The sequence below is a fragment of the Mobula birostris genome, chromosome 25 (genome assembly GCF_030028105.1).
Source record: "Mobula birostris isolate sMobBir1 chromosome 25, sMobBir1.hap1, whole genome shotgun sequence".
Classification (NCBI taxonomy): Eukaryota; Metazoa; Chordata; class Chondrichthyes; order Myliobatiformes; family Myliobatidae; genus Mobula; species Mobula birostris.
In genome coordinates, this window is record NC_092394.1 from 8,361,121 (window position 1) to 8,377,408 (window position 16,288).

Here is a 16,288-nt window from a genome sequence, read left to right on the forward strand (position 1 = left end):
AGGAGGTTACCAGGAAAGTGGGTGAAGGGAAGGCAGTGGATGTTGTCTACATGGACTTCAGTAAGGCCTTTGACAAGGTCCCGCATGGGAGGTTAGTTAGGAAGATTCAGTCGCTAGGTATACATGGAGAGGTAGTAAATTGGATTAGATATTGGCTCAATGGAAGAAGCCAGAGAGTGGTAGTGGAGGATTGCTTCTCTGAGTGGAGGCCTGTGACTAGTGGTGTGCCACAGGGATCATTGCTGGGTCCATTGTTAATTTGTCATCTATATCAATGATTTGGATGATAATGTTGTAAACTGGATCAGCAAATTTGCTGATGATACAAAGATTGGAGGTGTAGTGGACAGTGAGGAAGGTTTTCAAAGCTTGCAGAGGGATTTGGACCAGCTGGAACAATGGGCTGAAAAATGGCAGATGGAGTTTAATACAGACAAGTGTGAGGTATTGCACTTTGGAAGGACAAACCAAGGTAGAACATACAAGGTAAATGGTAGGGCACTGAGGAGTACAGTAGAACAGAGGAATCTGGGAATACAGATACAGAATTCCTGAAAAGTGGTGTTAGGGTCGTAAAGAGTTTTTGGTACATTGGCCTTTATAAATCGAAGTATTGAGTATAAGAGCTGGAATGTTATGATGAGGTTGTATAAGGCATTGGTGAGGCCGAATCTGGAGTATTGTGTTCAGTTTTGGTCACCAAATTACAGGAAGGACATTAATAAGGTTGAAAGAGTGCAGAGAAGGTTTACAAGGTTGTTGCCGGGACTTCAGAACCTGAGTTACAGAGAAAGTTTGAATAGGTTAGGACTTTATTCCCTGGAGTGTAGAAGAATGAGGGGAGATTTGATAGAGGTATATAAAATTATGATGGGTATAGATAGTGAATGCAAGCAGGCTTTTTTCACTGAGGCTAGGGGAGGAAAAAAAACCAGAGGAGATGGGTTAAGAGTGAAGAGGGAAAAGTTTAAAGGGAACATTGGCTTCACACAGAGTGGTGGGAGTGTGGAATGAGCTGCTAGATGAAGTGGGCTCACTTCTAACATTTAAGAAAAACTTGGACAGGTACATGGATGGGAGGGATATGGTCCAGGTGCAGGTCAGAGGGACTAGGCAGAAAAATGGTTTGGCACAGCCAAGAAGGGCCAAAAGGCCTGTTTCTGTGCTGTAATGTTCCATGGTTCTATGGACCTCACAGCTGTCTGTAGCAATCAATTCCACAGATTCACTGCCTGTCTGACTAAAGAAATTCCTCCTAATCTCTGTTCTGAAGGGATAACCTTCTATCATATATTATCCTTTCATTCCTACAATCATTTTGTTAAACCTCCTCTGGACACTCTCTAATGGCCCCACATTCTTGGATATGGGGCCCAAAACTGTTCATAATACCGCAAATTTTGTTTGTTTCCCAAGCACCTTAGTGATAGTGACTACATTCATTTCTATCCCTGACACTCTCAAACTTCTGGCTTGCTGCTGGTGTCTTCTATATCGAAGGCTAATGGCAAAATATGAGGGGTGATTGATAAGTTCGTGGACTAAAGTAGAAGGAGTCAATTTTAGAAAACCTGGCACATTTATTTTTCCTACATTTACACACATTTACAGCGGTCGTGGAGCATATGGATCGCTTCTTGGTAGAAGTGGTCCACAGCAGGGGTGAGTGATAAATTCATGGCCTAAGGTAGAAGGAGATGAGTTATACAGCTCTCATTACATGCACGTGCAGTTCAACTCTTTGAGTGATAATACAGAAAGTTTGAATTTAGTAACTCATCTCCTTCTACCTTAGGCCACGAATTTATCAATCACCCCTCATACTTGTTCAATTTGTTCACCATCTAATGTCTTCAATACTAAACAGGGATTTGTCTGAGTATGTAGCATTTGGTTCTTTCAGTGCTATAATGGGTTATAATTTTAACCTCTTGTGTCATCAATTCATAGGCTAAAGTCCAGTTCCAGCCAGTATTATACCTGCAAATCCATTGCAGTGTTAAATCTTCAAGATTCGAACATGCCAGATGAGGCAGTTCATAATAAAAATTCTGCTGGTTTAATTAGTGTATTAGATCAGATGAAATAGATGACTAGCAGCTTGATTTGAACCACTTTTTCAGTTGCTAAATTTGCTAGTCGCAAGTAGTGGGGCTTTAATCCAACATGATTTCAAAATTATTTTTAAAATTGGCATTCTATTTTGAAATGCTCATGGATTTCAAGTCATTGGATCTACTGAAGTCATCTTGAAGAGAAGTTGGCAAGTTGAATTCTTGCTGGTCTGGTGTTTTAAGGACCCTGTAGAATTAATTTGGTACAAGCAGCAAGAGATATAATCCCTTGTACAATGGTTGTGGATGGTCTGTTGGGTGAGGGGACAGTAAAGGCAGCAAAGTCATTTTGGTATTTTTAAATGTTTTTTTCCTTCCTTCTATTTAGTTCCAGAAGGCAGAGTCTGATCTGAATTATATTCAACACAAACTAGAATTTGAAATTGTGAATAATCTTACAGAGAACAGAACACAACAGGTACTGTAGTTGTCTTACCAAATGTTAATTGTGGGGGAGTCATTCCAATTTGCTGATTTCTGTAGACTACTTAATTGACTACTTAGTTTTCATTTGGTTTTATTTTGTAAATATTTGCCTTTTCAAATGAATAGAAGTGTCCTTGGCAAATGGCAACAGATTACAAGCCTGAATCCAACAAAGTGTATCAGTTGTTTAATGTACTTACAGTGTTAACCTGACAATCCTTTGGTATTTCAAAAACAACATATTTTCATAGGTTCAAGTGCATGTCCTGACAAGAAGCTATACTTAATTGTAAAATGTCCTGAAGCACTAGCTTTAACTGATTTGCTGTATTATTTGATGTTCTTTTATATTTTTAAAAATGATGTGTTTGTCATCAAATTGAAAGGGCAAGTTTTCTTTTATTAATTTGCTGCTTTTCTGTAGCCATGTGAAATCTAAAGAACTTTGTGAAGTTGGGGTTTCCCGATCTGTACCAACTCAAAAACATCAGCCCTTTGTAACAAAGTTTATTTTTTCTCCCTATCCTTGATCTCATCAGATTATAATGAAATGCCCAATCTTACGTGATGCCTTTATGTAATACAGACTGGGTAATTATACCTTTTACATTTTGGACCCATGTTGTAGGAAAATCCAATGAAACTGCTAGAGCAACTGAAGGTAATAAAGTCACGGTATCGTGAGTTGTGTGAAGAAGCAGATCGGATTGCTATAGAGCGTAAGGAATCAGTAGACTTCATCCGTACAAAACTTGCCACCACATTGCAGTTAGTACAAAAGCTGCAGAGTCAAAGCGACCTGAAGGTAACTCTTTGTAATCTTCTCTTAAGATTGACCTTATTCTGGGAGGTAGACAGTTTGTAGAAAGATTGAAATTGAGCAGATAAGAGAAAATCTGCAGATGCTGCAAATCCAAGAATCTCACAAAATGCTGGAGGAGCTCAGCAGGTCAGACAGCATCTATGGAAAAGAGTACAGTCGATGTTTCAGGATGAAACCCTTCAGCAGGATTAGAGAATATAAGATGAGATTTAAAAGGTTGGAGGGGGAGTGGAGGGAGAAACACAAGGTGATAGGTGAAACTGGGAGGAGGAGGGGTGAAATAAAGAGCGCTGGGAAGCTGATTGGTGAAAGAGATACAGGGCTGGAGAAGGGGGAATCTAATAGGAGAGGACAGAGACCCTGGAAGAATGAAAAAGGGGCAGGGGGAAGAGTACCAGAGGGGAGGCAACAGGTAGGCTAGGAGATATGGTGAGAGGGGAAATGGTGGGGGGCATTAGTGGAAGTTTGAGAAGTCAATGTTCATGCCATCAGGTTGGAGGCTAGCCAGATGAAATATAAGGTGTTGTTCCTTCAACTTGAGTGTGGCCTCATCGCAACAGTAGAGGAGGCTGTGGATTGACACATCAGAATGGGAAATGAAATTAAAATGGGTAATGAAATTAAAATGGGTAACCACTAGATTACCTGCTGCTTCTGGCGGAGGGAGCGTAGGTGCTCGGCGAAGCAGTTTCCCAATCTACATTGGGTCTCAACAATATGCAAGAGGCCACACCAGGAGCAGTGGATACAATAGATGACCTCAACAGACTCACAGGTGAAGTGTCCCTTCACCTGGAAGGACTGTTTGGAACTGAATGGTAGTGAGGGAGGAAGTGTAAGGGCAGGTGTAGCACTTGTTCTTGCAGGGATAAGTGCCAAGAGGGAGAGGTATGAATGGACAAGGGAGTCGTGTAGGGAGCGATCCCTGCAGAAAGCAGTAAGTGGGCGGGAGGGAAAGGCGTGCTTGGTGGTGGGATCCCGTTGGAGATGGTGGAAGTTCCAGAAGATTGTGTGTTGGACGTGGAATCTGGTGGGATGGTAGGTGAATTAGAGCAGGATTGTTTTGCCCTTGGGAAAAGAAATTGCATTGCCACTCAGTGTTGCATAAATTGTGAGAATTTGGTATAATGTTTTGGTAGGTGTAACCTGACCTTGTTTTTATTTATTTTGTTTAACTGACAATAACTTATGTTTGTATTGCACCTTTTACGATGGAAAATTTTTTAAAAAATGAAGAAGTGAAATTTAAGAATGGAATTCCAGAGCTTTACTGCTGAAGTGCACTCAAGATGTTCAAATAAGCAACACAGAAAAATAAAATTCAGAGCGTGAAATCTATTTATATCAACATTCGGTTGACTTCTTTAATTTTACCAGTCCTGTCCCCTGACAGAAGATGAGCAATGGGCTATACAGAATGTTATGAAGTTGGAGACTTTGCCTGGAGTAGACCCGTGTGAGGTAAGCTCTGCTTTCTTGTTGTGCTGTTATTAATTGCTTACAGTTGATTGTAATTATTAGTTTCAGATTAATGTTTGGGGTAAAATTAACCTTTTTAAAAGGAGCTTTTTAAATTCTATTTTATGCAGGTGGTTTAATTGCTGTTCACTTGACGCTGGCTTTCTTCCAGCTATTGCTTCATTCAGACACTAGCAGTATCTGCAGTTAAATCTGGAAAATTTCTGACTAACACCTCAGTTGTAGTATAACATTCAAATTATCTAATCTGCTAATTTATCATTGCATAGGTTGGGTAGGCAGTTTTTATTTTGATTTATTATCCTTGGTTCATAGGAAGTTACCTTCCTGTATTGAAACAGCGACTAAATGTAAAAGTGTCCTAATTTTCAAAATCTGCAATGCTTACACTCATATTTTTCTAGAGTTTGACTTTTCTTTCTGGGAACAGCAAGTAACTTAGTGCAAATCTTTCTCTCCTCTTTTAGTGTGTTCCCATTTTGGCAGGGGAATGTTGTTTTTCACGTTTGTATTTTTGATCAGCAACTGAGTAGGTGATCAGTTCAGATTTTGGAATTGAATGCTAGATGTCTTAATATTCAGAGGCATCACTGCTTGCGGGTACACCCATATACTCATGAATCGTCCACCTAAGTTGAAAGATGGGTGAGTTAGTGTGGAACATTTTCCTCCAGAACTGTAGAGAAAGCCTTTTTTTGTTAAGAGACCATGTTTTGCTAGACTTTGTTAAAATGCAATATAACCAATTTCAAATTTATAAATAACAGACTACAAAAGGTGCCTCAGAGCACTGGTAAATTGTTTTGTTACATGTGCTGATGTAGTGAAAAGGTTGCAGTTTATACAGATCAATTTATTACAATAGTGCATTGAGATACTCCAAGGGAGAAACAGCAGAATCAGTAGATAATAAGATGAGATAGATTGTGATGTCAAGAGTCAATCCATTCAGAGACCATTCATTAGTCTTAACGATAGGCTAGAAGGTGTTCTTGAGTCTGGTAATGTGTCCCTTCAGGTTTTTGTATCTTCTGCCCATTGAGGGATGGTGGGAGAAGGGGGAATGTATGGGATGGATGGTCTTTGATTAGGCTGGTTACTTTACCGAGGTAGTGAGAAGCGTAGATAGTCATTGGAGGTGTGAGGCTGGTTTCTATGATGTGCTGTGCTTTGTGTCTCTCTGTGGGTTCTTGCGGTCACAGGCAGAGTAGTTGCCATACTAAGCCACAATCCATCCAGATATTTTCGATGTGTACAATGAGCAGTTGATTGGTGTAGTATAACTATTTTGATTACTTTAATCAAACATAAATAATTGTACTTCGACAGGAATCCAGTGCAGTGCCTCATTCACCACAGCAGCTGGGAGGTAAGTATGTGGATAAAATAATTAATTTGTAAAAAATCATTGCTGCCAGATAGTTGAGGATGTTCTCCAATTCCGACCCTCTTTCACTTCATCTCCCCTCCCCTCCCCTGCCTCAATCCCAAACTCCAGATGTTAAGGAGAACTGTAACTTTCACCATGATGAAGATTTAAACTTTTTGCACACTTCAGTCATTTAGGTGTAGAATCAGGGAAGCCAATCCTGGTTTCTCTTCGTGATACAAAATGGTATGTTGTCTGGTTGAGTGCCAAGCTCTGCAGAGAATATTGGCTTAGGGGTTAGGGTATTGGATATTCTTGCGGCAGAAAACCACAAATAAAATGGTGCAAGTTTTCCAGTTGTCTTTCTATTTTTTTTCAGCAGTGGAATTTGTTTTTCTGAATTACTAATTACTTAATTTCTAAAATTCACTATTTTGCATAAATGGGAAAGCATACATTATTTTAATTTTGCATCTAAAAAGCTAAAATTTCTATTTCAGCCTCCACATTAGTATTTCAGTTGCAGTAAAACTGATAATTTGCCATAGTTGGAAATCCTGACAGTTCAGCATTTGGCTCACCAGGTGGTGATTACTGTGCCCCTTTCTCCTTGCTCGGGCTCTGGTGTGGCATTCCCTTGAAACTTAGCTGGTTCATTGCAATATTTGTTCGGATACTTTGTAACCATAAGTGTGTTATAGCAGTAACAAATATAATATCCAGTACTCCATGAAATCTCTGTGTGGTATCAAAGTCCTGAGCATGCTCCATGTTACTCAATACTTCATTATATCAAAATTCCATAGTTATTTTGCCAGTTCTCACATACAACAGAACCAACACTTGAGGTTGGGATAGTGACATGGAAACCAGAGGAAAATCATTGCTCTTTAGTAAACATTTTAGTATACAGGGTACGGTGAGGCTGCACCTGGAGTAAGTACTGTGGACAGTTCTGGTCTCCATACTTGAGGAAGGGTATACTGGCTTTGGAGGCAGTGCAGAGAGGAGGTTCACCAGGTTGATTCCAGGGATGAAGAAGTTAACCTATGAGGAGAGATTGAGTCGCCTGGGACTATACTCTCTGGAGTTCAGAAGAATGAGAGGAGATTTTATAGAAACATACAAAATTTTGAAAAGGATAGATAAGATAGAAGTAGGAAAGTTGTTTCCATTGGTAGGTGAGACTAGAACTAGGGGACATTGCTTCAAGATTCAGGGGAGAAGATTTAGGACAGAGATGAGGAGAAACTGTTTTGTCCCTGTGAGTGGTGAATCTATGGAATTCTCTGCCCAGGGAGGCAGTTGAGGCTTCCTCATTAAATATATTTAAGAAACAGATAAGTTTTTACATAGTAGGGGAATTAAGGGTTATGGGGAAAAGGCAGGTAGATGGAACTGAGTTTACGGACAGATCAGCCATGATCTTATTGAATGGTGGCGTAGGCTCGATGGACTGGATGGCCTACTCCTGCTGTTTCTTATGTTAAAATAATATTTATCTGTACCATTAACTGATCTGCCAAGAGGAACCAAAGAAAGCTATACTCCCAACTTTACATTTTATTTTTGATTGAAGCATTCAATACTTGTGTTTCAGGTGGGTTTGAACCGATCACTGAAGAGATGTTCATATCTGTGCCAAAAAATGTAAGGCAGGCTGCAAAGCTTGCGAACTTGAACACACTTTACCAGCAGCTCTTTGACCACTTTGTAAAGGACAAAAATAGGTGAGGGTACAAATTTTAATGAATTCATTTGAATTTTTAATATCTCTTGGATAACATTGATAGGTTTTTGGTTACAATAAACCTGAAAGCTTAAAATAGGATGGACAACTGCCTCTATCATGGTCTTGAATCCTGAAGTTACTAATACAGAGGAAGTGGTTATATCATCTCTGGTTGGTATAAACCCAGCTGGTACCAGATTTTAGTGAATTCAAGGAGAATTGGATTGTCTGATGATCAACACAGTCATGTTAGCTATTGTCATTTGTTCCCTCTTGCTAATGCCCATCTTGCATTGGCTTAAACTTTTCCTCCTAGTTTAGTGATTAGAATCAGTCTAATTTCTGTGCTGTCATTCTTCCTGTACAGCAGTTTACTGTTTGGGAGAAAAAATCTTAAGTTTTACTCTAATTAAATTTGTAGTAATGAGGTCATTATAATTTAAAGACTGCATGCACTGCCCAGCTTAATTTATATGTCTTTAAATTATACTGAAATCAATGTCTTTTTGTCTGAAGTCAGTTTTTGGGAAAATGGTGAAAACAACTATGTTCAAGTAATTTAAGCTAGAATTTGGTTGATGTATGCCATTCCAGGACATACAAAAAGATAGAGGGCAAATGAGTCTTAATGACTGTGATATGGTTTGCTCTGAGTGGGTAAGTGAAAGGGCTGCAGTGCAGATTGGGAGGAGGAGTGGTTTGGGGCATGAATCTGTTGACATGGAGTGTAAAATGACATTCAGGGCTCCAGGTTGGCTGATGCAAGTGATTGGGTTTGGGGCAAGGAAAGATGCTGATTGAGCAAGATTTGAGAGAGTGGGGACTAGGAGTGTTACTGTGCAGGGCTTTTTGGGCAGTTGGTGAATGAATTTATTAAGGGAAAGCTTATTGACTGACTTATTTTTACCCTGTATGTAATGACCAGAAATAGGTTTTTTGTGCTGTGAAAATCTGCCTGGCTAGAGCCTTTGTGCTTTAGTGAGTCAAATTTTGAAGACCTGACCGAAATCATATTTGGTATTTTAGTGCCCAATATTTAAATGTTTTTATTTTTCTTTGAAATTGAGCACAGCACACAAATGTAGAGTAGTGCCATTCAGTTTCCAGGTATTCATCTTTTAGTTACAATTCTAAAATGGATACAAATAGATGTGGCCAATAATTTTATTTGTAGTCTCCCGTGTGTACTAATTTTGCTCATTTTCCTTCTCCCAAACTGGCAGAATGGAATGAATTGTATTTTCCCTTGGATTCACACACTTGTCTGTTGGAAGAAACAATGTAGTAAAATAGAATTCAAAACCTGAAATCTAATTATAAAAATCTTTAATTGGTAATGGAGCCTCCGCTACTGCACCAGCAGGCACAGGAAGAGCTTCTTCCCTGAGGTTGTGACCCTGCTGAACCTCATGTTACAGCGCTAGGCAGTATTGCACTCATATTGTACTGTCTCAGTACTTTTATATTTGTGTGCTGTAGCACTTTTTATTTGCAGTTATTTTGTAAATGACAGTACTTGCATTTCTGGTCAGATGCTAAATGCATTTCATTGGCTTTGTATCTGTACTTGGCACAATGACAATAAAGTTGAATCTAATCTAATTTATATTTGGGAATAAATATTTCCAGAATGCACTTGACTAGGAATATTTGGCTGATAGCATAATGAAGTTGAAACCTTCATGATTAAATTCCGGTGCTCAAATGTAGAGTATTTGTCTGGAACAGCAGTTTTGTGTGTGTGTGTGTCACTTTATTTTGAAGGCATTAAATGACATCTTTTAATGAAGGTATGACTTTTGGTTGACAACTTTATTACATTATTCTCTCACCTTTTCAGTTCTGCGCTGACTGTGATGCAGATGATGAAACTCAACATGAAGGCAACTGAAGCAGAGATAAAAACACTTAAAGCTCTTGAACTCATTCAACTGGACAAAAAAGGACGTGTCCGTCTCTCCCTGTGTCATTCCTAGATTTGCCAGTCTTCTACCAAAGCAGTATTTGTACTTGATCTTGTCTGAATTCAAGTGCAGATTTGTGGATGTCTGAACCAGCAAACTGAAAATAAGGTGCAAGAATCTGTTGGGGTGCTTTACTACTTGAAGTAAAACTTGAGGATTTTGGATGCAGTTTTGGTAGGGTAAACTCTGTGCCTCGGGAGCTAGTCTCCAAAGTATGGTGGTCTTGACATTTAATACAGCGAATGGGTATTTTAGTCTGGCAGCAGAATCACAAACTCATGAATTGTTGGGTTTTCAATGCTTATGGTTCCTAAAATTTGTATTGTTTGTATTTAAGAAACATCTCAGTTATTGCCCTTGTGCCTAATTTTCAGGGAAATGGTCTTTTCCTTGGAGAGTTTATCCCCTGGCTACCAAACTGAGTATGCTGATCTTCTACACAGGAGTATAGCTGTCACAAATCAGTAAATAGGGGTTTTAATAAGCACTTTGTCTAGTAATTTTGATGATTTGATGAAATGTATAATAAAATTCCAATCTTGTATTTAATACTTCATAAATACGGAAGGTTAGTCATCTGGTTGACATTTGTCCAGTGTGTGGCCAGGAACTGGAGTTGCGATGTGGCTATGTTTGAGCAGGAGCCGTGTTTGGAATTATGTGTATTTCTGCTCCTTTAAAAACCAACAGGTTTACAGGAAAATGCTTCATACTACTATATATCAATTGTGATTGGATAGTAATGAGATCAGGAGTCTGGGATCGTCAAAGACCCAAGTCTGCCAGATTGCTGGAGTTTTATTACATTCTGTTAGATTTCCCACTACCCCCAGTGAGTTTAACTCCACCAGCTGAATGTGGCCTAGATAATTATGGGACCTGATCTAAAGATTAAATTGTCTCAATAAATCTTAAGAAAACAGCAGAAAAATGACCAAGATCTGCTTCAATTCCATGATTTCTTTCCAGATGGAACATTATTGAATTTGTGTTGCTTTTGATAATAAAGTATACAGGATGCTTAAACAATGTACTTATGAAGAAAGGATATTTTGTCACTTTAGATAGTCGTCAGTTTTTTATGTTGAATAAAGTGGAATGAAATTGTAAAAATGCTTTGTGCTGTTTTATTTGTGGTTAAAAATGGCTGCACTGGGAATGGAGCATTCTTTCAGTTTGACTGCATTCTTTGCGTATCTCCAAGGTGGGTTAGCTATATATTGGTGAGAGTGAAGAAAGCCTGTCAGTGCTTGCCCTGGTGACTCCTGTCAACCCAGTGCTTAGATCATATCTATAACATTTTCGGTTGTAATCCAATTAATTCCATTTTGGGTTTTGAAGATTATTCTACGAAATGGGAATGGGAGACTGCAGTATCAAACTGAAATATTTCCTTTGTGAAAATGGAGGTGAAGCAGGTTCCAGTGAAAATATACCCTTATTTCTGACATTAACAATGACTACATACTATTAAATGATTTGCCCTGTACTTGAGTGCTTTTCTGCCTTGTTATTGGCATATTAGTTGTTTATGATGCCAAATATGCAGAGGTACAGTGGAAAATCTTGGTACTGCATGACATCCATACACATTTCATTAAACAGTATATTGAGGTAGGACAAGAGCTGTACTGTTAATATATTAATATCACTGTTCTATTCCATGTGATAATAAAACAATTCATAGCTTTGCACTGCTTTGTTTTAAAATTGATTTGACTTGCAGGTTTGTATATAGAGCAGTCCAGTAAAACCCAAGGGGGGGGGGGGGATTAATAGAAGAATCTGATTGCTATATGAAAGTTTTATGTTAGCCTTCACTAGAATTATGAATTCAAATTACTTTTTTTGCAGGGGTTGGGAATGTTCCAGTGTAATTTGCCATGTTTCAGTGCCAAAACCATTGTTTGGTTAAGTATGAACATCTCTTGATAGAGGAAATATTACCTACATTTTGAGAAGAGTTTTGTGTGTCAATAAGTGTGGGGAAGATTAGGGATTCTTCCACAGTTTGGTAACCATGCATGCAAGCATCCAGTTCCAGCAACATGTTTAACCTCACCACTATGGGTGGTGATCTGTTAATTGTGGGGGGGGGGGGGGGGGGGGGGGAGGGTAGCAGTTGGTGCTACAGTTTGTTTTTCTGTGAGTGAGGGATCCTTTCATCAACATCCATGGCATTTCTGTATTTAATGGCCATCTGGAATAGACAAAAATCAGTTGTATGTGCACACTTTGACAATAAAATGAATCTTTGAATCCCTCTATCACCGAAAAAATGAAAAATATATCAATCTTTGCAAATTGTGGATGCATTTTAATATTGGCAGAGAGCAGATGAAAATTTTTATTGCATTTATAGTAACGTGCAACTTGTTTAGTGGCTAACAAACTTCTGATTCTATTCATAATGTCTTAAACCATGTACCAGTACTACAGTGCACCATTTGATTTATTATGCTTTGAAATCCAGTTTGAAGAAACGTTTCAAGAAGGTTAAGAGAATTACAAGCTCCTTGAACTCTGAAGGATGTTGTGTACTTGTATCCTGTTGAGCTGAGATTTCTCCACATGGTATTTGACATCCAATTGTTGCTTTATTTCAAGATGATGATCCTACCAAGAAGAAAAATAAATAAAAATGTTGGTGATCCAGTTATCATCCTTTTCAACATGCTGTCCTTCTCACTGTTTGAGATAATATGCTCTTAAGTTAAATCCAGTCAACAATTGTGCCAAGAAAATACTTTTCAGTTTGTCACTTCCTTTCTAGTTCACTAGATTAAAGTTTATTCATTTGACTTAATGTATTGAAAGACTTCACTAGATGTTTTCCCACATGGAAAGATTATTTTTGAATTGCGCCTTGTTGCAATCTACTGTATATAGCAATTACATTTGTTACATTAGCAGTTTTTTATGTATGAGCACTAAGTCAAAGTTTGAGGAGCAGATCTTTTTCAATCTTGACAGTAAGAGTAGTTTTGCTTTTGGTGTAGGGATCTACATTTTTGTTAAGGCAGCTACCCAGTAATTGAGTTGGAAAAATTTAGTCTTGTATTTTCAGATTGCAAATGCCCTTACCTTACAAAGCCAAGAAGAATGGAGATAAAAGGTATTCTGTAACAGCCATACCTGTGAGGCTGGGTCCAGTTTGTTCTTTCAATTGCTTTTTTATTGGAACTCTCACCTGTGCTATCTGTAGATAAGATGATAAAAGTTTGGTAAAGTTGCACATTTTCTGGACTTTTGCACTTCTCGCCCTCTTATCTTTTTGCCCTCTGATCACTAGTTTCAGGTGTGCCATGAATTTAGCTACTGCTGTTTTCCTCTAATGAGTGATCTATTCTAAAATTTCTAAAGAGGGAAAAGGCCACGGGAAATTCTCCCCTGACCTCTTGCCTTGTACGGTGCCAAGTGGTCACATCCCTAAATGGGCTGTCCAGATACATCTTGGCACCATGAATCCTGCCCAATAAATTGATCAATAGCTCGAGTTTGGTAGTGTGTTTAACATGTTGCTGGAACTGGATACTTGCATGTATCGTTACCAATCTGTGGAAGAATCCCTGATCTCCCCCATACACTTGGGGTAAAATAGTGTCTTATTAACTCCCCCCCCCCCAGTGACAATAAGAATTGACTATTGCTTGCTAATGAGGCATTTGATAAAGTCCTATTTAGCACATTAATCAAGAATGAATCCCTAGGGAAATTGTCAATCTGGATGTAAGAATTGTAATAATTTGTTAAAAGGGTGTTGGTCAGTGAGAACTTCAGTAATCGGAGGGCTACATCCTGCTGAAGGGTCTTGGCCCAAAACATTGACTGTACTCTTCCATAGCTGCTGAGTTCCTCCAGCATTGTGTGTGTGTGTTTTGCTTTGGATTTCCAGCATCTGCAGATTTTCTCATTTGAAAATTGGCAGTGAGATTGATTTTTAGTGCCGGTGGGGTGGGGGGGGGGTAAGATATTCAAGACTTCAGGAAATTTATTAATAGGTGGGTCAGGTGGGTAGCAAATTTAGTTGTGGAGTTTGAACAGAAATGAGGTAATGCATTTGTAGAGAACAAAGGAGGAGAAAGAATATATAGTAAGTGCCTAGGTTACTGTGTGAAAAGGAAGTATATGTAACGTAATGTGTGAAAGCACAAGTTTATCTCTGGCCAAACATGTTTGCATGCTAGGCCTTGCTACTGATGAGGATGTTTTTGTAGCTTCTGCTTCCATTATCAGATTAGTATGGCTAGAGATGGTGGAATCACTCCACTTGAAGTCTTATCATCTGATTGTACATTGAGACAACCAAATGACACACTGTTACTCTGAACCACAATAAATCACACAGTACATAAAACAATATTACCACAACAAGGTTAATAAAATAGAATTCAAAATGCATGCAGTGCACAGGTAAACAGCTTGCTGAAAATAACGAGCTTTATTTATTACTCACAGCCTCAGAAGCTGTTACCTAGTCTGGCAGTCCTAGTCCTGATGCTCCTTTATGATGGTAATGTGTCAAAGAGATTGTGGAATGGGCAGTAAGGATCCTCAATGCTTTGGGCCTTTTGTATACAAACGTCATATGCGTGGGGAAGGAGACTGGTGATTTGGTGGTTTATACTATCATCTGTAGGGTTACCTAACTATCGTATCTATTCCTATAATTGTGCTGGATGATTGGCTGAGAATTTTTTACTCTGCTGCATGGTGTTCTCATGCTGTACAGGGGTTCTCAACCTCTTATGACATGGACCAATACCATTAACCCCAGGTTGGGAACCCCTGGCTTGGTATATATGTAGTCCTACTCTTAAAGCTTCAGTAGGTTGGTGTCTTATTTTTAGTGGTGATTAGTGCTTCTCCCTGCATGCCCTTCTGCTAAAACTCCCTGAGCTCTACAGGGCTCACAGCACTGGAAGAAAATGTAGCTAAATATCAAGGATTAACTTCATTTGCCTCTTATTTACATGTACAGGAATGTGTGGTCAGGGTGTGGCATGCAACAAAAAACATCCACCAATTATAAAGCATTATATATTACAGTTGGAGGTTAAAGTCAGACATGGAATAAAATGAGCATAAATACATTTCAGCATGTATGTGTGTAATTATGTGCGTGTGTATAAACATTTAAAGAACTGAAAGCAAGAAACTAGGCCAGTTGGTTATTAGGATAATAGTGGAATCCATTGGAGGCAAGAGCAAGTATTTTGAAAATCCTAGGGTAATCAAGTACAGTCAACATAGTTTTATGCAAAGAAAATGTTTGATAAATGTGATGGAGTTCTGTGAGACTATAACAAATGCAGTAGATAAAGGGAATTAGTAGATATAGTATTATTTGGCTTCCCAGAAGGCATTTAATAAGTGGCACAATACGGTCTGAATAACAAAAGTTAGGATAAGCAGGTCAGCTGTAAGAACAAAGCAGACTCTTGACCATATGCTTTGAATATAGCAGTAATGGTACAATTGAATGGCTTGCTAGGTCACTTGAGCATCAAGCTATTAGTGGTTCTGGATTCGCAAATAGGCCACACTAATGAACCAGGTGCAGCTTACAACAGTAGTTTCACTGTCATTACCAATGTTACTTATAAGTTCTTAATTGAACTTCGCCTGGCTGCGGTAATGGATTTGAACTATTCTCCCATTTGGGTGCCCAGAAATCAAATATTTCTTCCCCTTCAAACTGGGACAGTTTTAGGCAAAAATATCTCAACTACAATTACCCTGGATATCTTGATGAAAACTACAAACTATTAAGTGGGAGTTATTTAACGTGAAAAATGAAGTTGAGTAATTGAAAGGATAAAAACTAATCACAGAACTTGTGCAGGATGTATTGCTTGATGTTGCTTTTCTAAAAACTGAGAATTTGGACACCTCAGTAAACTGACCTGTGATCACACTCATTTTTTTAGAAAGGTTCAATTATTTATAATATGATAAGGAAAATAAATCCAGATGTTTCCAATACAATTAAGAATGACTGGGAAAGGGAACTTAAGCTTACCTTACCTACTGAGAAATAGCAAACAAATTTTCAATTAGTTAATTCTTCCTCTATTTGTGCTAAATATGCGTTGATACAGTTTAAAGTCGTACATAGGGCTTATATGTCTAAGGATAAATTAGCTCGTTATTACTCTCATATAAACCCTATATGTGATAGATGTCATTCTGAAATAGCTTCATTAACTCATATGTTTTGGTCTTGCACTTTATTGAAGGAATATTGGGACGATATTTTTGATATTATTTCCACTGTTTTGAACATTGATTTACAACCTCATCCTATTACTGCCATTTTTGGTTTACCAATGATTGAAAAACATCATTTGACCCCTTCAGTTTGTCGGATGATTGCATTTG

The 16,288-nt window shown here is 38.5% G+C and overlaps 1 protein-coding gene across 4 annotated transcripts in view; it reads left to right on the forward strand.

Annotated features, from left to right (window-relative positions):
* LOC140187601 (SKA complex subunit 2-like) overlaps positions 1 to 11,032 on the forward strand; it is a 36,793-nt gene extending 25,761 nt beyond the window's left edge. For 2 of the 4 annotated variants that reach the window (XM_072243086.1, XM_072243085.1), the window contains exons 2-7: positions 2,443 to 2,532; positions 3,169 to 3,345; positions 4,741 to 4,824; positions 6,172 to 6,211; positions 7,812 to 7,941; positions 9,784 to 11,032. In XM_072243086.1, coding sequence (XP_072099187.1) covers positions 2,443 to 2,532; positions 3,169 to 3,345; positions 4,741 to 4,824; positions 6,172 to 6,211; positions 7,812 to 7,941; positions 9,784 to 9,919 — 657 coding nt within the window. In that variant the 3' untranslated portion in view covers positions 9,920 to 11,032. The remainder of the gene's footprint in view (positions 1 to 2,442; positions 2,533 to 3,168; positions 3,346 to 4,740; positions 4,825 to 6,171; positions 6,212 to 7,811; positions 7,942 to 9,783) is intronic. The other 2 variants (XM_072243088.1, XM_072243087.1) reach the window with 1 other exon arrangement.
* The last annotated feature ends 5,256 nt before the right edge of the window (positions 11,033 to 16,288 follow it).